General features: G+C 39.7%; 1 protein-coding gene across 1 annotated transcript; it reads left to right on the forward strand.

Moving 5' to 3' along the window:
• The first annotated feature begins 569 nt into the window (after nt 1–569).
• On the forward strand, nt 570–18759 carry ccni (cyclin I). The gene is made up of 10 exons (XM_071466495.1): nt 570–795; nt 2134–2293; nt 8355–8489; nt 12132–12206; nt 12361–12501; nt 13221–13349; nt 13597–13698; nt 14053–14218; nt 14597–14829; nt 16691–18759. The coding sequence occupies exons 2-10, from the start codon at nt 2180–2182 to the stop codon at nt 16910–16912; spliced, it is 1317 nt and encodes a 438-aa protein (XP_071322596.1). The 5' UTR covers nt 570–795; nt 2134–2179; the 3' UTR covers nt 16913–18759.
• The last annotated feature ends 552 nt before the right edge of the window (nt 18760–19311 follow it).

A 19311-nucleotide genomic window follows, 5' to 3' on the forward strand; every position in this document is an offset into this window, starting at 1 on the left:
ACTTTGTGGTAAAGTGTCAACATTCAGGAGTGAGCGGAAAAATGCCATTGGGTGGGTGGATTTGAGTTTACTTGTAATGAAATACCTTGTCTCGTAAGTTGAGACATACACAACTTTTGTTGTCTTTGGTATGCCTAATATTTTATTAATACATTACTAAACTAGTAAATGAAAAAATACTCTTTAGGAGGATAAACAGATTCATGATACACGCTTTGTGCTTTGTGTCTCGAAGAACAGTAGGCTCACTAACTCCCGATTGCTGAGAGCAGTAGGTATATATAGTAGGTATATATATATGTAATTTGAGATACATATATATATATATATATATATATATATATATGTGTGTGTGTGTGTGTGTGTGTGTGTGTGTGTGTGTGTGTGTGTAATTACGAGATAAGGCAAATATAGAAGATATATAATATCTTATATAATATAGAAGATATTATATATCTTCTATATATTGCTATGTTAATATATAAGTATAATGGGAATATTCCACGGAGGGTAGGATTGTTTTGTCCTCCCTTTCTGCCTGGAGGTGGGCGGAGTCTATTCCCCTCTCTCTTCCCCCGAGTCCCCTCCTCGGAAGTAGACGTATCTGTCTATATTCCGTTCTTTTATTTTTATACATTTTTACAGCAACCCCATTTCCCTAGCATATAGCACCATGGAAGCCAAGATGGACGATTAAACTAAAGAACGGGTACCCGATTTCACCCCCTTAATTTATCCTTGAACGGAGTGGACCGGATGAAATCCAACTGTGGTTTTCTCCGCTTCGCAGGGGAGGTAAGGCTTGGGGCCCCGTCTACTTACTGGGTCTGAGTCAGCCATTTAAATGCCCCAACTGTGTAGTTAGCTCGGTCGTCGCCGTAAACACACTCAAGATCCTTTTATCTGACACCAACCCAAGGGTGGAGCTCAACGTTTTAAACGTTAATTTGTCAGACACGTACAGAATTGTATATACAGCTAACTAGTTGCTAGCGACGCCGCAGGAACGTCAGACTGTCAAAATAACTTCGTCTCAGGGAATAGTCGTATTCAGGGTAATAATGGAAGGAAACGCACAGTAATGCACCTGCGTCGGGAGGCCCGGTGGTTCCCAGATACAGTGGGACCCTCTGGAGGAGATCCAAAGTAGTCGACAAAATGAGAAGTTAACTTGACTTCACTCTGTCGCTGACTCGATTACAGGTAGCTTGATCCGAAGCTATCTACTAGGTTAGCAGGCTATTATGTAACTGTGAGCTAAATGGCGTTATAGCAAGAACTAAGTTTATGTTTATTAAACGTGTAACATTTTTCCGATCTGCTTGGGGTCAGTTTGTTCCATTATTTACAGGACAGGAAAGCAGAAACATATGTTTGACCAACACAAAATTCAGTTTATTTTTCACGTTTAAGGGATAGGGAATATTGATTCATATCCTATATCCTAGTAGATGTAATTTTGTAGGGATGTCAAAATTAAAAATGAGAAAATCAAAGAAATCCAACATTGCCCTGAAGCTGGCCTGCTCATTGGTTTGCAACATGGTCCATAATAACCCAGTACACCGAGAGATATTTGCTGGATAATAACCACAGTATGAACAAAGTCTCTGACAGCTGATAAATTGATGTTGACACACAGTATATGTCATATTTTGGATCAACAGTCAGCCTCTCTTTGCATATTATTGTATTCTTATTATTTATCTTTCTTAAATATCTGTTATTGCAGTTTCTTTGCAGCTTTCTTTTTTCTGCACTGCCACTTTACTGCACTGTAACACTGAATTTCCCCACTGTGGGACTAATACAGGCTGGCTTATCTTATCTTATCTTATCTTATTTTATTTTACCCAGCCCTACTTTGCTGTATGCTTAAAAACACTGGTTTATTGCTGTAAGTGAGAACATTAAATGTGTCTCCTTTGTCCCTTGGTCACTGAAGTTAAAAACCTTAAGAATCAAGAGAAGCTTATAGCTTAAATTATTGATGCAAAATGTCATGTCATGAAATGTAAACCAGCACTGTCATATGGCATCGTTTGGCTAAAGTGTAAATCAAGTTTACCGCTTCTTGGTGTATTAGATGCGTTTGGAATGTGTGATGTTCTTATGTGCTATGTCACCATGCAGGTAGCTGTATCCAGTGGGGAGGTAGGCTCATCCAGGGGAGCAAAGAATGAAGTTCAATGAACCCTGGGTACGCCAGAGGCTGTCTTTTCTTCTGGAAAAGGCAGCCTCTAGGGAAGCCAAAATGTGGAAGGTCTACATGCCAAAGAAGCCCTCCTCACAGGTGAGGATTCATTGCTGGGTGCCTTCATTCATAAAGTAATGGATAGATTTACTCAAAAAATACACTGACAACATTGACAAAATTGCATTTGGAGTTGCAGATGGGGACAGTGGTTGCACCATAGATGTATCCATACTGTTTGACTTAGGCATTTGCATTTCCAAGGTAACAACTTTAAAACCATAACTGACTTAACTAACTAGTAGTCTGGTGTATGTTTCTTCTTGTCCATGATGTGATGTCAAAACCAGACCAACTTAAACACAGTCTGACAGCAGTAAAGGTTTCTGTGATGGGAAAACATCAACTATAGACTGTATTTTATTTTATAGAAGCCCAGAGAGAGGATCTGGTAAAGATGAGTTTTCTTGTAGTCTCAATAGTTATCTCATCATCTTGACAGGACTTATTACCATTGCAAAGTACTTATTTCACTATCGGATGGAAACAGGTGTCAGTGTGACTTATTATTTTGTGGTCTTGATATAACAAGCTGTCCAAATCATGCCTGTGATAAATAATAAATGTCAATCTTGTAAATTTCATTAGGAAAGCTATTTTTGATTGTTTTATTGCTATCAGTAGTAGCAGAATGATTACTTTTCTTGGTAGTCAATCTGTCATCTTTCATTTTGTCAATAAACTCATAAATTATTTTGTCTACAAATTGATAAAAAAAGAGCCACCAAGGTCCATGTGACATAAATTTCGCCACATACTAATGTCTCCTGTGCAGATTTCCATTTGCAGCCCAAAAATTATGAACACAAACTTGATTGTGCATGATGCAGACACCCAGTGTTGTATAAACGTAACAGTGTTTGGACTTTATCTTCTTTTTAAAGTGATAGTTTGGGTTATTTGATGTGGGGTTGTGTGAAGTAATCATGATAGTCAGTGTGTTACCTGCACTAGATCCGGATCAGTGTGCTACCAGTTAGTCAAAACAAAGTGAAGTTTAGCCCTTTCTGCTGTGGAGTAATGCAGTGTGCACATAGGTGCGCTTGTGCGTAGGAATATGGTAGTTCAGCAGTTAAGAAAATGTAGTACCAAAGGAAAGTGTTGTTTTGATGTGAAGGTTAAGCGCTGAAAATATTCTAAATGAAACGTACATTCCAACAGATATTGGGTTGTTTCAGTGGGCGTCTTTTAAAAGTGTCTAAAACACATTTTTTCTGCCGGCCCCGAACACAGCAGCAGATCACTCTGCTAGTGTGCTGTCGTCCCTGCTGTACTTCCTAACGGGCAGCGCACTGATCTGTATTTAGTGCAGGTGATACACTGACTATGCATGACTACCTGACACAACCCCATGTCATATAACCCAAACTATCCCTTAATGTGTGGAATGACGTTGTCAGAGCGCTGACAGGAGTTAGTTTAAGTATAAGTGATTAAAGCAGCAGCAAGATTTAGCTGAAGATCTAGTTCTGAAAGGAGTTGGCAGCAGTTGAACTATTGGTTCAAGTGTAAGATGTCAGCTGACCTGCCATATAAATGTAAACATGAAAAGCAATTTGAATATCACTCAAGAGGTATTTGAAACATTAGTTGAAGTAGAGGCACTGAAGGACTTTCCAGAACGTCCTAAAGTTGGTGAAAGGGGTGAATGCATCCTTTCTTGTTGTGGGCAAAAATTCAAAAACTTAAAGTCCTTTTACACTGAAGAAGCTGGAACTAGATGATGTTTGGTCATTGAGTGAATCTGTTTATTGATAAGTTCTTTCAGTCCCAGACCAAAAATTGCATTTTTGTCCTTCTTCTAAATATGAAAAAATGTCAAAAATTTCACTCAAGATATAAGATAGATTGTGGCCACAGTGTGTACTGTGTAGAATTTGGGTTTGTTCTCAGAAAGCTCTGTTACAGTGTCAGAGACACGACAGTAAATAACATGTAATCATGCAGCAGCAGTGTATCAGTAATACAGTGAGTCACTGGGCAAGACTGCACTGATACATTTTGTTTCCTCGTCATCACCAGACTCAGCTGGTCTCACCCAGTTTGCATGTCTCAAGACATGTCCTCACATGATGTCACAAATACTTTGTGTCATCACACCCTCAGCTGGTCTCATTCAGTTTATGAGCATGTCTCACACCATGTCAGATACCTGTGAAACTACATCAGATGGTCATTTCTTATCTTTCAGTACTTCTTTTAGCACTTATTTTACTTCCACTAATTCATTCAGTTTTAAATGCTGACATCTAACAACAATTGAATTTAATAGTCATTATTATCACTTATCACATCCAAATAATTCACTTATTAAAAATATACTGAATTATTAATGGTAAAACTTTAAATGTAGAATATTAAATTTCTCTGTATTCTAGAAACCAAACCAGCAGTGTGGGTTACCTTACTTTTTTAATGAATTCTGATGATTTTCTTGGTTACTGGGTTCAGTTGACCTCTCCTCTCTTGGTCAGGTCATGACCCAGATCAGGCCTGCCAGTGCAGCAGTGGCTTTTTGGTAGAGTTTGTTTCCACAGTTCACATATTTTACATAAAGGGCAGTTATCCTTTGACATGTCACAGGATCTGTCTTTGCCTACAGTGCCAGATAAATTTTATCACTGGTCTCTGGTCTGTGTTTTTATAAAGAAGATACACTACATGGTCAAAAAAGAGCTTGTTTTCCCAGTTTGGTTGGGAAGAAATTGACTGGCCTGCACAGAGCCCTGATCTCAACCCCATCCAACACCTTTGCTATGAACTGGAATGTTGCTTGAGAGACTGGTCTTATAACTCAACATCAGTGTTGAATCGCATCTTTCCTTTGACTTTGTATGGATTTGTTCTATCTAAATTGTATCAAGTGGAATCTGAAGACCCTGGTAAACCAACATTTGATAGTGACAGTAACAACCCACATCCTACTTCTGTCTGAATAATATTCACTGAGTTGTCACAGATCATAATTGGCCAGTAAATGTTCTTAATAAGTCATGACTGATTGATCATTACTGCTACGTCTGTGGTGTGAGGTCAGTGTTCACTGCATCAGTACTGTTGTGATTTTCTTTATCATTTCCAGTGTGGGATGTGTTGCAGTACCTCCCAGATTTTTCCTCCTCTTCAGACATATGTGTTTGCCATCTTTTCCATCTTCTTTTCTATTTCATTTTGTTATCATATTCACAGCTGATATAAAGATGTAGGTTTTCAAGTCAAATGGAATTAGCAGAGGGGTAATCTCTGACTGTTAATCTGCTAATCCTGAGTCACTGCTCATGATATTGATAACACTGCCAATTTAATCTGACCATCACAACACAGGCAAATGCAGGGAAACCACTGTTCTCCATGAAAACACGACAGTGTTTAAGTTATAATATTTCCACATTCAAATGTCTAAAAAAGACTAGACCTATGTTGTATATTTTTTTTGTTATTTACTTATCCCAAATGTTTCCATCAATTCCCAAACCAGAGAAAAAGTGATTGTAATTATGGTAATGCTCCGTTTCATTTGGTTGCCCCGGTCAATGATGTCATATCCCCTATGAGCATGCGTCAGCGTCGTGGGTCCCCTGAATGTTGGTTGTTTTCAATATATTTTAACTGGATGAAGGATTTTAGTCATGGGATGTCTGGATTTATGGCAGTATGGAGAACTGCTGAGCTCATGAGTGCTGCAGTAGCTGCAGTAGAAGTAACACTCTAAGGGATTGTCTGAATCTGACCAAAACACCCCTTGTAAAGGAAGCAGATTTAAAAAATAAATAAATAAATAAAAGGAGAAAGCCAGATTTTCAGATTGTCTTTTTTCATCCAGCAATGGAAACAGGCTGGAAGCAGGCCAGTTGTTTTTAGTTTGGAAAACTCAGTGCTGAGGGGCCCAATAGTGTCAAATTGCAGTTTAGTTGGCTAACGGAGTTGGTTGCACTATGACCTTTGACCTCTGCTCCTAGTTCAGTGTTACACATTACACTCAATGAACCAGTTAGTTAAAAGTCTGAATTTTAGGCATCAGATTCAGGAAATATCAAATATTTTAGCATTTGAGCGAATACACATACAACAGTTGCTACTGAATTACATAATTCTGTAATTTATAAGTTTGAAGAATTGCTTCTCTCAATGCTTTTGAAAGCTTTTCTCTGAAATAATTTCTCATTTATCTTTATTCAAAACAAAGTGTCATTCGGCTTTTTAGCCAAATTAATAGTTTGGCATAACGCACATTTTGAATAGGCTTGGATGACATTCAAAGTGTAATATTTTGATATAGTTCAGGCCAGATATTGTGATATACAATATTATCGCTGGAAGGCGGGGGTTATAATATCATTATATTGTTGTCTTTTGTCTCTCAGTTGTTTTTTTCAATAATCTATAATTATATTATTGTATTTATGTTTCAGGTACAGTATAAGTAAAACTACCACTAAACAGCAGGTCAAAGTAGTGATCCCCCTATAGACTTGCTTTAGATCATGATCGTCTGATTTTTCATTAAAAATATGTAAAATTATGGATCGGAATTAATGCTTCTATTCACCGATCACCTTAAAACCAATCACCTGTGGTTAATACTCATGGGTGCTCACAAAAAAAAAAAAGTTACCTTTCCTCGGGGCTTCATGTCAATGACATGTCACCATGTGGGTCGGAGTGGGTGATCTTAGCATTACATATGGCAGGGAATATTGTACCCCTGTTTTATAATGTTTTTTGGGGAAGCCCTTGTTATAGTTAAAATATTTCCAAACTTTTTTCAATTTATTATTACTGACACAAATAAAATAAAACTATCATGACATGGATTTTGGTTACGTAGTGGTATAATGTCAGGATTTTTCTTTGCGGCTCTTCGTATTGAAGCCTTATGCAACAACTGATGCTCTGCCATCAAATTATAGTTGAAAAGGCTAGATGTTGCTGCAGTATCTACAAGCAAGTCATTGCTTCAGATGAAAAACCCAGCTCAACATGCAGAATATGCAAACTAAAAGGCTGTATATGTTATCAAACATTTTAGCAGCGTAATAATTTACTAGAAACCTCTGAAAAGTAAAGGCCAGCTTGTGAATTATTTCAGCCATGAGAAGAACGAATGGAATTCTTGGAATGTCTTTTGAGGAGATTTGGTGGCAGGTTTGCTGCAGCTGCCATCCCAGTTTGTTTGTCTTTTTGCTGCAAATATGTCACAAATGCCTCCACTGGGTCCTTCCTAAAAACAAGGTGATTCCTTTGGATAAGTAAGTCTTGTCTAACCCTGTTTGGCCCTGTATGGAAACCAGGCCAAGTGTTGCCCTGAAATAGCATTGCTGACTTTCAGAGAGAAGAGAGGATTCACAACCTGTTTGTTGTGTTTGGAGGTTTCCTCTAACCTCTGTCTAGTCCCTGGTTTTGTATAGATAGAGAAGGCAAAGATTTGTAGGCAGAGTTTTGTTCTTAACGACTTAAAAATGACTAAGCTAGAGAAAAAGATAGTTGAAGATGAATTTAAATTAATTGGTTTTCTTGGTAGACGTTCTTTCTTGATATCACAAAACCTTTTTGTCATTATCATGAAAAAACATTCTGCTTTATAAATCTGTGTCCTCAACATAACAGATAATTATTTGGCCATGATGAACTGTCTGATTTGTTTTCTTGTGATAGTAGAATTCAGTTCGGCTTCATATGTATATACATATGTATATATGTATATATTCGGCTTCATATGTACATAATATGTGAAACATACTTGGCAATAAAATTGATTCTGATTCTGATTCTGATATGCTGAGATCAGAAATACAGATTAATATTGATTTTCAACAGGTGACAGCCTTTTCATTGTATTTCCAGTTCTCACCTTTTATACTCAAGTAGGATTCAAAGCACAGAATAGAGAAATTATGGGAAAAATCTGCTATAGAGTAGTCATAGTCAAAACAGGATGAGTCCAGTCTCATTTTTTATTAGAGAGAAGAACAATAAGTATACGTTTTATTGTCCTCTTGGGGAAACAGACAAGAACAAATGTTTCATTGGCCAGTACAAATATCCCCAAGGCTTGGCAAGACGATGAAGTTGATGTTGTTTACCTTGTTGTTTGCTGTAGGATACAGACATCTCCCCAGCCCAGCGAGATGAGGCCGTGCGCTGGTTGACAGAGCTCCACAGCAGACTGCAGCTGTACCCAGAGACCCTGGTGTTAGCTATTAGCATCCTGGACCGCTTCCTCGCTCCCATCAAGGTAATTAAATACTACCAGTACTACAGTCATTAACTCAAAACACCCTAAAATAAAAAATACTTTTTTTATACTACTTGTACTTCTACTACTTTTCCTCTTACCAAAGTAGTACAGTACAAACCAAAGTACAAGAAAAATATTTCAAATTCCCTGTCCTCTCTGTAGTTTTGTGCTTTACAGTAAATTATATGTACTACATACATCTATGAAGCATTTGCTTTTCATGCTTAATATCTGAGGAGAAACAAAGGAAAATATGCTGTAGTGTAAACAGAGCCCTTCAGACTAAACGTTTGTTTTTTTTGTAGGAGGTTTAGTCAAATATTTTTGCTTGGATTTCTAGTGCTGTCCAGCCAGGATGACTTTTCTTACAGTTTCTTCACAGCTGATTGTCAGTGACACAGGAAGTGTGAGTTCTGAACGTTCAGTCAGCTCAGGACAGTCCCACACAACAGACAGGACGTTTTTAGCAGAGGACTAAAATGTTCCAAGATTATCAGGATCTAGACTCGGTGTATTTATGATAAGAAACGCTGTTTCCCATTTTTTATTTTTGTTGGTGTGGGGATGTAAGTATTTGATTGTCATATCTCCTTTTTTGTGACTTAACTACCTGCTCAATAAATACTCTCACTTTTGAAGTAGAAAGCAGACTGCTGAGTCTTTCTGCCCTCAAGTCTGGATCAAAAATACTTACTCATGTTTTGAATTAGCTGAAACAAATTGCATTGTAGGCATTATTAATAACCAGTGGCTGAAGTAGATATTGATCAGTGCTGCTGTGACACAAACACAAGCTGCTTTGCAGCAAACAAAGGAGGAAGAATCAATTAAAGTTACTTGTATGACTTTAAATAAGTAGTCTTGAGTAACCTTTATTTATAGAAGCAACTGTCTCAATTCAGCACTAAAGATCTACTGAGATACAACAGTACAATCACTTCACAAAGTGTTTAGACTCCTTCACTTTTGCACACTTTATGATGTTGTGCATTTTATTCTTAATTGATAAAATTGCCATTTTGCCCATAAGTCTTCAATCAATCAATCAATCAATCAATCAATCAATCAATCAATCAATCAATCAAACTTTATGGGCTCTGTTTTAACAGTAAAAAGCACGTGGTCTAGACCCCTGTTGAGAATATAGTCTTGACAAACCATGGACTTTAAGCAACACAAGTTCACTCAGTAAATTTTTCTCCAAATGCAACTAAATCAAATAAACATCCCCCCCAAACACCAAACTTTTCCAACCAACCGGAAATATGTTAAACTGTGGGCTTTAACTTGAGCCCATGTTTGTTTACATTTTGGAAAATTCAGTGTACTGAATAAGCTATTTTAAGATCCTGTTTGTAATGAACCATTGGATGTACTGACAACTATCACTGATAGTTACTGACTGAGGAGCTTCTTTTTTCACTGATGAGTTTCAGATGTTTTTGGCACAATGTGAGTTTTCAGTATTGATATTTGATGACTTGTTAAATGATCTTATTCATCTGATTTGGGTTGGAGATCAGTTGGACTGTTTTGATCCGATGTGAATGAATGTATCCACTAAGGTAGGACATGAGGAGCTCTCAGCCCCTATTATTTTGTCAAAGTAGCTCTCAGAGTAAAAAAGGGTGGAGACCTCTGGTCTATAGTGTGTGGTGCAAGTGCATTTAGGACGTGTCCATATCTCTTTTGCTATTTTAATGACAGAAAAACCAGGCGCATGGTTCAAAAGGGTTTTACTTAGTCTCTTAATTATTCATGGGGTTATTTTGTGTGTAACATGCAATAAACCAATCAGAGTGCTGCCTGTTCATCCCTTTAAAAGCCAGGCGCACTTGCACCTTGGCAGATCGCTGTTATAATGGCCCAGTGTTTCACACAGAACTAGAATGTATTTGTGGCGGCTTAAGCACATATGTACAAGAGACATCCATGACACATGGCAGCATTGTGTGCTTGTTGTGCGCCTGCCTATGTAGGCACATATTACTCTCTTGGTAACGTGTCTTTAAAATAACAGTGAAGTACTGCACCATTGACTTCAGACCAGGTTTTTGTTGGTCAATCGTGCAACCACTTTCCACTGTCTCAAGAAAGCAATGTACCAACAATGCGCCTGACCAGACCTCATTTTTTAAGACCAACCATGTGTTGGTGCTCAGATGGGCCCTAGCATATTTGATATTTAAACAATGTGGGAGCTGGACGGCAAAATCACAACTGTGTCTGTCTGAAACTAGCACTTGTGTTGCGCTTTGTGCTGGGTGTAAGATAGGGCCCTATTTGTAAAGCACTTCTCATACAGGATAGTGCCGTTCAAAGTGCTTCACAGATGAGTGATAAGCCAAAAAAGTCGAATCACATCAAATAAAAAGGACGACAATGAGATACAATAAAATAGATTTTAAAAGAAAGCTATAATAACATTTACAACCCACATAAGAATATTAATAATAAATTAACAAATAAAATAAAATAATTTGCAACAGTGATACAATAAAATAAGTGAATAAAATAAAGTGACTAATGACTAAAAACCATACTTCATTAACCCTTTAAAACCGAGTGTGTCGTCGATGACACATTTGCGCAGGCGCACTTTGGATTACCTTAACTGTTGCGGGCTGGTGTTTCTCTACGGGCTGCGGACAGATGGTGGACACATTGAGGCTCAGGTGTTAAAGGCCAGACTAAAGAGGTCTCAGGTCAAGTCCACTCTGGAGCAGGTTTTCTTCCAGGACTTTTCTGTATTTTTATTTTGCATTCATCCTTCCCTCACCAGTCTCCGTGTCCCTTGCTTTACCGTAGGGATGGTGTTAGCCAGGTGATGAGCAGTGCCTGGTCTTTGCCAGACACAGTGTTTGAAGTTCTGCCTAAAGGGCTCAGTTTCTGTCTCATCCGACCAGAGTCTTTTACCTCAGTCAGAGTGATCTGTCAGTCCTTAAAATGCAGTTGGGCAAAAAAAGGTATTAAAGGTGCCCTGTGAAGTTTTCTTGTAAACAGAAACTCTGTTCTTTTAAGTGTTACTCACCAAAACTCACTGAGACATACATCTTGACGTATATTTGCTTTCTCAGAAAACATCTGAAAACATTTTGAAACCTCCATCATTTATATCCATGTTTACTTGCTCGAGCCCCTTTTCCACTCATCACAAAACCCACTAAGACCCACATTAGGCTTTTGTTGGCAATGGAAAAGGGTTCAAGTGGCATTCACACCCTGGTCAAATGACTCTGCAGTAACCAGGGGTATTTATCAGCTCTGCCTCCGATCGGCTCAGAACAGCATTGATGTAAACACAACGCACAGGTGAACCCACTAATTTCCCCCCTTTGCTCCTGTGATGACATGGCTCCTAGCAGCTGTGTGTGTCCTCAGCCCGAACAGAAAGGCAAACTCGACTGGCAGAGGAAAAGGGGTCACTTTGCTTTTATTGGCAGGTTTACCCACGTTTTAAAAATAAGTGTATACCTGCTAATTTTGGTGGAAAAAGGGTATAGCAGTCTGTTTCTGTCTGCCAGCCAGCCATAATGACAGTTTTACATGAGTATGAGAATTCATAATAATAATATCTTCCAACAGACAAACTCTGAGGATGTTATTGATTGACTGATTGATTGGATTGTTTTTCTTCAGGCCCGTCCAAAGTACCTGCGCTGCATCGCCATCGCCTGCTTCTTCCTGGCTGCCAAGACATGTGAGGAGGATGAGGTGAGCATGAACAACACGATACACACACACAATCAGACAGTAGAAACTAAGATGCAACAAACTAGTCTGAAAAATTAATGCATATTGATATGAGTGTTACAGTGCACTGAGATAACTGTTCTGATGTGTGTGTCTGTCTGTGTGTGTGTGTCAGTGTGTGCCCTCTCTGAAGGAGCTGGCTGTCCTCAGCAGCTGTGGCTGTTCTCCATCAGAGATCCTGAGGATGGAGAGGATCATCCTGGACAAACTTAACTGGGACCTGCACACTGCCACAGCACTGGACTTCCTGCACATTGTATGTCTGTAAAATACACACATCCTGCAGTGTGAGATCTGTCATCAGTGAATGACTGGTGTATCTGATTAGGTCACTCTGCTGTCCAGAGGCATGTTTGTGTTTGTAGATTCCTAATTGCTTCATCTAGGTGGCACCTGGAGGAAAAAAGAAGTTAATGGCTACTGGAAAACACCAGATCCAACTGGATCATGCTGTTTTCTTTGCTTCACCTCCTGCAGTGCATTTTACTTAAATACAACATTCTTGCATTCTTTTAACTCCAGTTAATAGAGGTGCTGTACTCCATGTGATTTGCTTGAATAAATACTTATAAATCAGGTTCAGTAGTCAGATCTGTGTCCTGCCAGCAGTTTGTTTTATGGATTCTGTTTTCATGTTCCTACCCATTTGTAAATGTTAAACACCATTCAGTACTTCACCTTTTACTGTTGGAAGCTGTTTCCATGAGTATCAGCATAAACTAGTCTCTAATTTGAATCTTTTGTTATGTAATGTTTTTTCTTCTTCAACAATTGGTCATAAGTGCACGAAGACTTTATTGTCCCTTAACATGTTGTTCAGTCTTATAGTGTCTGACTTGGTCAGACACTATTGCCCTAAGTTGATTTTAAAATAATGTAAATAATGGAACAAAACATTTATTACTTCTTATTAACTTAATTTACAAAATTCACATACTTACCAGCCAGCTTTCTCCTCTTCTCCCTCTCCCATAGTTCCATGCGATGGTGTTGTCGTGCCGTTCTGGGTTTTTGGACTCCATGTCGGGACTGAACCATTCTCAGCACCTCACCCTGTTCACACAGCGACTCTACCACTGTCTGGCTGACCACACACTCATACAGGTACACACACACAAGCTCTCACTTTGCCTTGCTGCAGAAACCTCTGCTCCTCCATGATTTTGTGATGTTGGCAAATTCAAGGTATATCGTGTTTTTCAAACGTAATAAGGAAAATTACTTCTGAGGCTCAGCTTTTCATGGATTTTACTTTAAACTTTAGTTGTTTATTATTTATTACTTAGTTCATGGCTGGTTGCTTTCACCTCTCTGGACACTGAACAGGTTTGCCCCACATTTGTTTCCATAGCTCAGAGGATCCATGCTGGCCTTGGCCCTCATCACCCTGGAGCTGGAGACCTGCTGTCCTGACTGGCTGGCTCTCACCATTGACCTGCTGAAGAGGGCACAGGTACCTCTTTTTCATTACTCGGTACAATCCACATTGGTAATCCACATTTGTAGAATTTGGCCTTGGTGAGGCTCCTATCAATCTATCTGTCTGTCTGTCTGTCATTATTTGTGTGGTGTTAGCTTAAGCATATTGTGTTTGACAATACTCTTGACCTAGATGAAGAACAGATGGTTCTTTGGTATTTTTACCGCACATACCTTCATTGATATAAGTGGGGTGGTCAAAATAATAGAAACACCTAAAAGCCTCAGTGAGTGTCCCAATGCAGCAGTACTTTCGTGTTGTCATATTGGTTCCACATATTCTTGTATCTTTCTCCTCCATCTTTCTCTCCTCTTCTCTCTCGCTTAGATCGACAGCTCTGAGTTGATCAGGAGTCGAGAGCTAGTGGCTCGTAGTCTGTCCACACTGAGAGCTTCCCTGCCTCCAAACACTGTCTACATCTACCAACCCCTGCAGAGCCAAACCACTCTGCAGCCCCTGGCCCAGGACCCTACACTCCCCTGCCACACAGTGGGTACGTTTAAAGGGGAACTCCACTGATTTAACTCTCAAAGTCTGTGTCCAGGTGTTGGAGAGTACTACTGTATATGTGAAAAAAGTTGTTGGAAGGCTGCAAGTTTGAAAACTGGAAAAATCTGGGGGTGTGGACTTGGAAAGAAGTGAGCTTACCAGACCTCTGTAGCCCACGTGAAGGTAGCTGTTCAAGGCTACACTAACAGCTACTACCGTAGCTTTGATAGAACTATCAGCAGTCAAGCTGCATTATGGATAATTTAAGCTCCAAGTATTCACAAGACATTAGAATGCATGGATGGAAAAGTTTTAATCAGAGAAAGTTGAGAAGCCAATCCACATAATAATGAAAGTATTACTGTACTTTTTTTCTCTCCAGGGACCATCACCTTCACCACCAAGTCTTCCAGGAGCCACACCCACATCAACGCCTCCCCTGCCCAGCTACAGACAGCTGCGGGAGGGGAGGAGGCCAGTCTGCAGCCTTGGAGCTCCGTCTCCTGCTCCACCGACCACACCATCCCTACTCTGCTCTCCCCACCCAAAAACCTCTACCATCGCAATCGCCTGCAGAAGGTCACGCTGCGCTGCAAGGCCTCTGCCAAGCGCAAGGTAACACTCTGTCCCTGTCACTGTCATGTAGGGAACTGGTAAGGTTGAACCAATTAATGGGTTAAAAAATTTATAGCAAAATAACTTTTTATCATGAAGCATACACATGCTTTGTACTACAGGTCATCGAATGGACATAAACAGTTGGGCAAACACTAACAACAAAGAAAAACAACAACAGCAATAGAAACACACACACAGAAACAGGAAAAAAAAGCAAAACTATGTAAAGATACTCTGCTATGATTACTGTTTAACGTGGTTTTCCCACATACTAAGTGAAAAAAGGGGCTGTAAGCACGCGCTTCCTCATTGAAAAATCTGGAGGCCTTATGCCCCGCCCACCACCGCTGTTTGCACTCAGTTGACAGGTGAAACAGCAGAGATGTATTAGAGGAAACATTGGAGAGACTCAGTTACATGTTAGAGCCGTAGGCCCTGTTCAGACCTGGTATTAAGATCCATCTCGGGTGGTTTGACGACAAGTGGACAGCCCTAAGTTCGGGTGTGAAGACACCCAGGATTTGTTGAGGACGCATGTGAGATCTGATCACTCAGACCACATTCAGAGGTGGTCTGGGCCACATGTGGCTATATTCTTTTATCAGTGTGAAAGCTCATTGTAACGCCTTATATAGAATACTAACTACAATTCTACAGTGGAAATCACTGCATGGGCTCAGGAACACTTCTGAAAACCATTGTTTGTGAACACAGTTTGTTGTTTCATCCACAAATGCAGGTTGAAACTCTACCATGCAAAGAAGAAACCAAATCTAAACATGATCCAGAAACGTCTCCGACTTCTCTGGGCCTGAGCTCATTTAAGATGGTCTGAGGTGAAATGGAAAACTGTCCTGTGGTCTGAGGAATCAAAATTTCTAATTCTTTTTGGAAATCATAGACACTGTGTCCTCCGGGCTACAGAGGAGAGGGACCATCCAGCTTGTTATCAGTGCACAGTTCAAAAGCCGGCATCTGTGATCGTGGGGGGGGGGGGGGGGGGGGGCATTAGTGCCCATGGCTTGGGTAGCTTGCACATCTGGGAAGGCTCCATTAATGCTGAACAGTATATACAGGTTTTGGAGCAACATATGCTGCCATCCAGACAATGTCTTTTTCAGAGAAGACCTTGCATATTTCAGCAAGACAACATCAAACCACATTCTGAGAGTATTACAACAGCTCCGTAGTAGTGGTACATGGCCCTGTCCCAACTTTTTTGAAACATGTTGATATCTCTGCCTCAATTTTATTACAAATCCCCAACTTGACGCTTGTGACTCTGAGTGAAGTGCTGCTATAGCCCCCACCACATTGTTGTTGTCCACTTTCCGAGCGGCTTCTACGATGTCTTCTTCTTTAGTTGAGCCCGAGGCTTCACTTAGGCCTGTGTTATCAGTCAAGTCCAACTTCGCAAAACCTTTTTTCAGCACTTTCTCTGGATTCCTTCTTCCTTGGCTTCTCCTACATAACTGATTGCACTTTCTCTAAACTTTCTGAGCCAGTATTTTGTGTGGTTTTGTTCAAGATGGAGTTTTATATTATAACCTACTGGAGCTACAGGTGAGTGCATCCTATTCGCTCATCGCTCAACTGCGCCCCTTCCTCTTGCAGCAGTTTCAATTGTTTTTGACTAAACTTCCTTTGACTGAACTTCATTGGTTCCACCTTCTCACATGTGAATGTTTGGAGCTCTTCTTAGTCCTAGCAGGAATATTTCTCTATTTTCTGGCATGTTCCTGACCAAATGATTAATTGATACATCATGATTGTCATTTGGAGACTAATTGATAAAGAAACTAATTAGTAGCTGCAGCCCTAGACCTTATTCACAGTATAATTCTGACTCTGTGTTCAGGTGGAGGAGATGGAGGTGGACGACTTCTACGATGGCATCAAACGCCTGTACAATGAAGACGTCACCACCACCATCACTGTGCAGGAGGGGGCACCACCTGCGATGGGGGCAACAACATCAGATGGGGGGGAAGGAGGTCTGAATACTTGCAGTGTCCTGTTGTCCCGACAGGAAGGCAGTTCTTCCCCCTGCCCGCCTCTGCAGCCAGTCAGTGCCTCCTAGCAATGGAAGCTGTTTACCAAAACCACTTCAACACTGACATCATATTCCTGTTCCACTTTCAAATTAAATTCCTCCGGTCAAAGTATTCAAACAATATTTTGTTTTTCGGTCGAATAGTGACATTTAGGCAGTTCTTGTGGCAATAGTGATGGGCAACTCCCTCAGCAATAGTCAACATAGTAAGACAAAGAGAAAGATTTTGTTCACTGTTCCCATTTGCTTAAAAAACTAACAGAGGCAGCTCCCTGGAAACCTGCTTATCAGAGTTGCTGGTGAAAATTGTCCTTTATGTCACTGCTTTTGATGAAACACACAGTAGAATATTTGTTACAACAAAAGTGAAGCAGTGATACAGATGATATCAGCGTTTAAGGTGGTTTTGGTTTTGGTGCAAATCATCCCAGTGTTACCCTGAACTGTTCAGCTGTCCTTAGGTCAGCTCCCATCATCCCCTGCAGCAGGAAAACAGAGCCAAAAAAAATTCAAACATTCAAAAAATAAAAACACTGCTGCTACTGTCTGATTAATGATATTTGTTGAAGAATGAATACAGTATTACAAAAGGTTTAAAAAAAAATAATAAACAGAAAAAGTTACCTTCAAAAAAAAACAAAAAAAACAAACTTGAATTGACTTCTCTACCCCAGTGTCTCACTCTCTGTCCTGTTGTGGAAAATCTTTGGAATTGTTTGTCAACTTATATTTGTTGTTCACATTTTAAACTCTTTTCTTTTGTTTCACATCTTTTGTTTCTTTGATGTTTTTATTCTGTCTTCTTCCCTTCCCTCACTCTGCATGGTTTCATCTCTATTTATAACTTCTTCATAAAGAGTCTAAATCAAATGTATGAATGTTACTGTATAGATGATACATATGTCCAGATAGAAGATAGAGTTTTTTTTTTTCTTTTTTTTTTTTTTTTTGTGAAGTGCAATCTGATTGTTGGTAAGATGCTGATGTAAACATCTTACCCATGAATCCCATTGTTTAGCTTCCCTTCCCTCTCAGCTTGTTGTGACAGCTTGACTGAATGAAGTTTCTCAGGTTGTTTGATTCACACACAAACATGAAAAAGTATCTACCACTTAAATCTGAGCTCCTCCAGCAGATGTCTTGGCTGCATAATGATCATTCAGTTTGTTTTGTGGCCAAACTTATCTTAAGATAATGGATAAAGTATTAGTTACTACAGCAGCTTTTGGTGGGTGGAGTTGACCATAATCCATTGCTGTAAACCCCACCCACCTAGGACTACTGCTACCTTAAAACAAATGCTGTCAAAAATTCTCAAGGACCTACAGGTGTTGTTGTCCAGTCAGGGCCCTGTGCTTTAAACCTATTTTAACCAGTTGTGGTTATAACAACTAAATTCTAAATATTCTATTAAACACTGGGCACCAAGAGATGTTGATCATATCTCATTTAAAACCATAAAAATCCAGGTTTTACAAATGACTCAACTTTGTTGCCCTCGTACAAAGAATGGCATTGGGTTTCTGTGTTTAAGCAACCAGAAAAGCAGTTTTAGTTTTAGTTGATATAATCATCTAAAACAACCTCAAGTTTTTGGAAGCATTTAATAGTAGGCTAAGGGACAAAAATGTGGTTTTTGAGTTGATGTCTAAGCTGAGCTGATTCAGAAAAAAACACAAGTAATAATCTTAATTTTGATGGTAAAAAAAAGAAGCTAAAACAACATGCTCTGTTATTAACTTTTAAAGTTCTGTTAAATATATTTTTATTCCTGCAAAAAGCTCTGTTGTTCCTGCTGTGGTGGCTGCTGGTGGCTGCTCCAGGCTCCTGAACACACCGCGGCACCAATAAAGACATAAGAGAATGAAAATTTACAGTGAGCTCTTTGTCTTCATTTTCATATTCACAAATATTCATGTTCGTCACAGTGTACGTTTCGTCAGTCTCACACACTCTGTAAGAGTTCCACCCAGCAGACATGTTTTGTTTTGGTGGCAGGAGGTGGGACTACACTAGACAGCACACAGTGCTTCTCTCAGCTGCAGACACCAGAGTACTGACCACAGGTTATTGGTTTTCAATTCAATTCAATTCAATTTTATTTGTATAGCGCCAAATCATAATATACATTATCTCAAGGCACTTTACAGGGTAAGGTCAAGACCTTACTTTGTTACAGAGAAAAACCCAACAGTTCCCACAACGAGCAAGCGCTTGGCGACAGGGGGGAGGAAAAACTCCCTTTTAACAGGAAGAAACCTCCAACAGAACCGGGCTCAGGGTGGGCGGCCGTCTGCCTCGACCGGTTGGGTTTAGGGGAAGATAGAAAGAGGGGGAGGGGGAGGAGAGGGGAGAGAAGAGAGAGAGACCAGGAACAGCTGTGTCGGTAATGGCGTTATTAATAATAAAGACAGGTAATAGTAATA

Source organism: Trachinotus anak, unplaced genomic scaffold (assembly GCF_046630095.1).
Source record: "Trachinotus anak isolate AG129_WGS33_773 ecotype Australia unplaced genomic scaffold, CSIRO_AGI_Tana_v1 ptg000028l, whole genome shotgun sequence".
In the NCBI taxonomy this organism is placed as follows: domain Eukaryota; kingdom Metazoa; phylum Chordata; class Actinopteri; order Carangiformes; family Carangidae; genus Trachinotus; species Trachinotus anak.

Bases quoted from the DNA above. Each gene is read 5' to 3' on its own strand.
- ccni (XM_071466495.1), top strand. From the start codon at position 2,180: ATGAAGTTCAATGAACCCTGGGTACGCCAGAGGCTGTCTTTTCTTCTG. The intron at 13,350-13,596 runs GTACACACACAC...TTGTTTCCATAG, and splicing joins CTGACCACACACTCATACAG to CTCAGAGGATCCATGCTGGC. The intron at 14,219-14,596 runs GTACGTTTAAAG...TTTTCTCTCCAG, and splicing joins ACTCCCCTGCCACACAGTGG to GGACCATCACCTTCACCACC.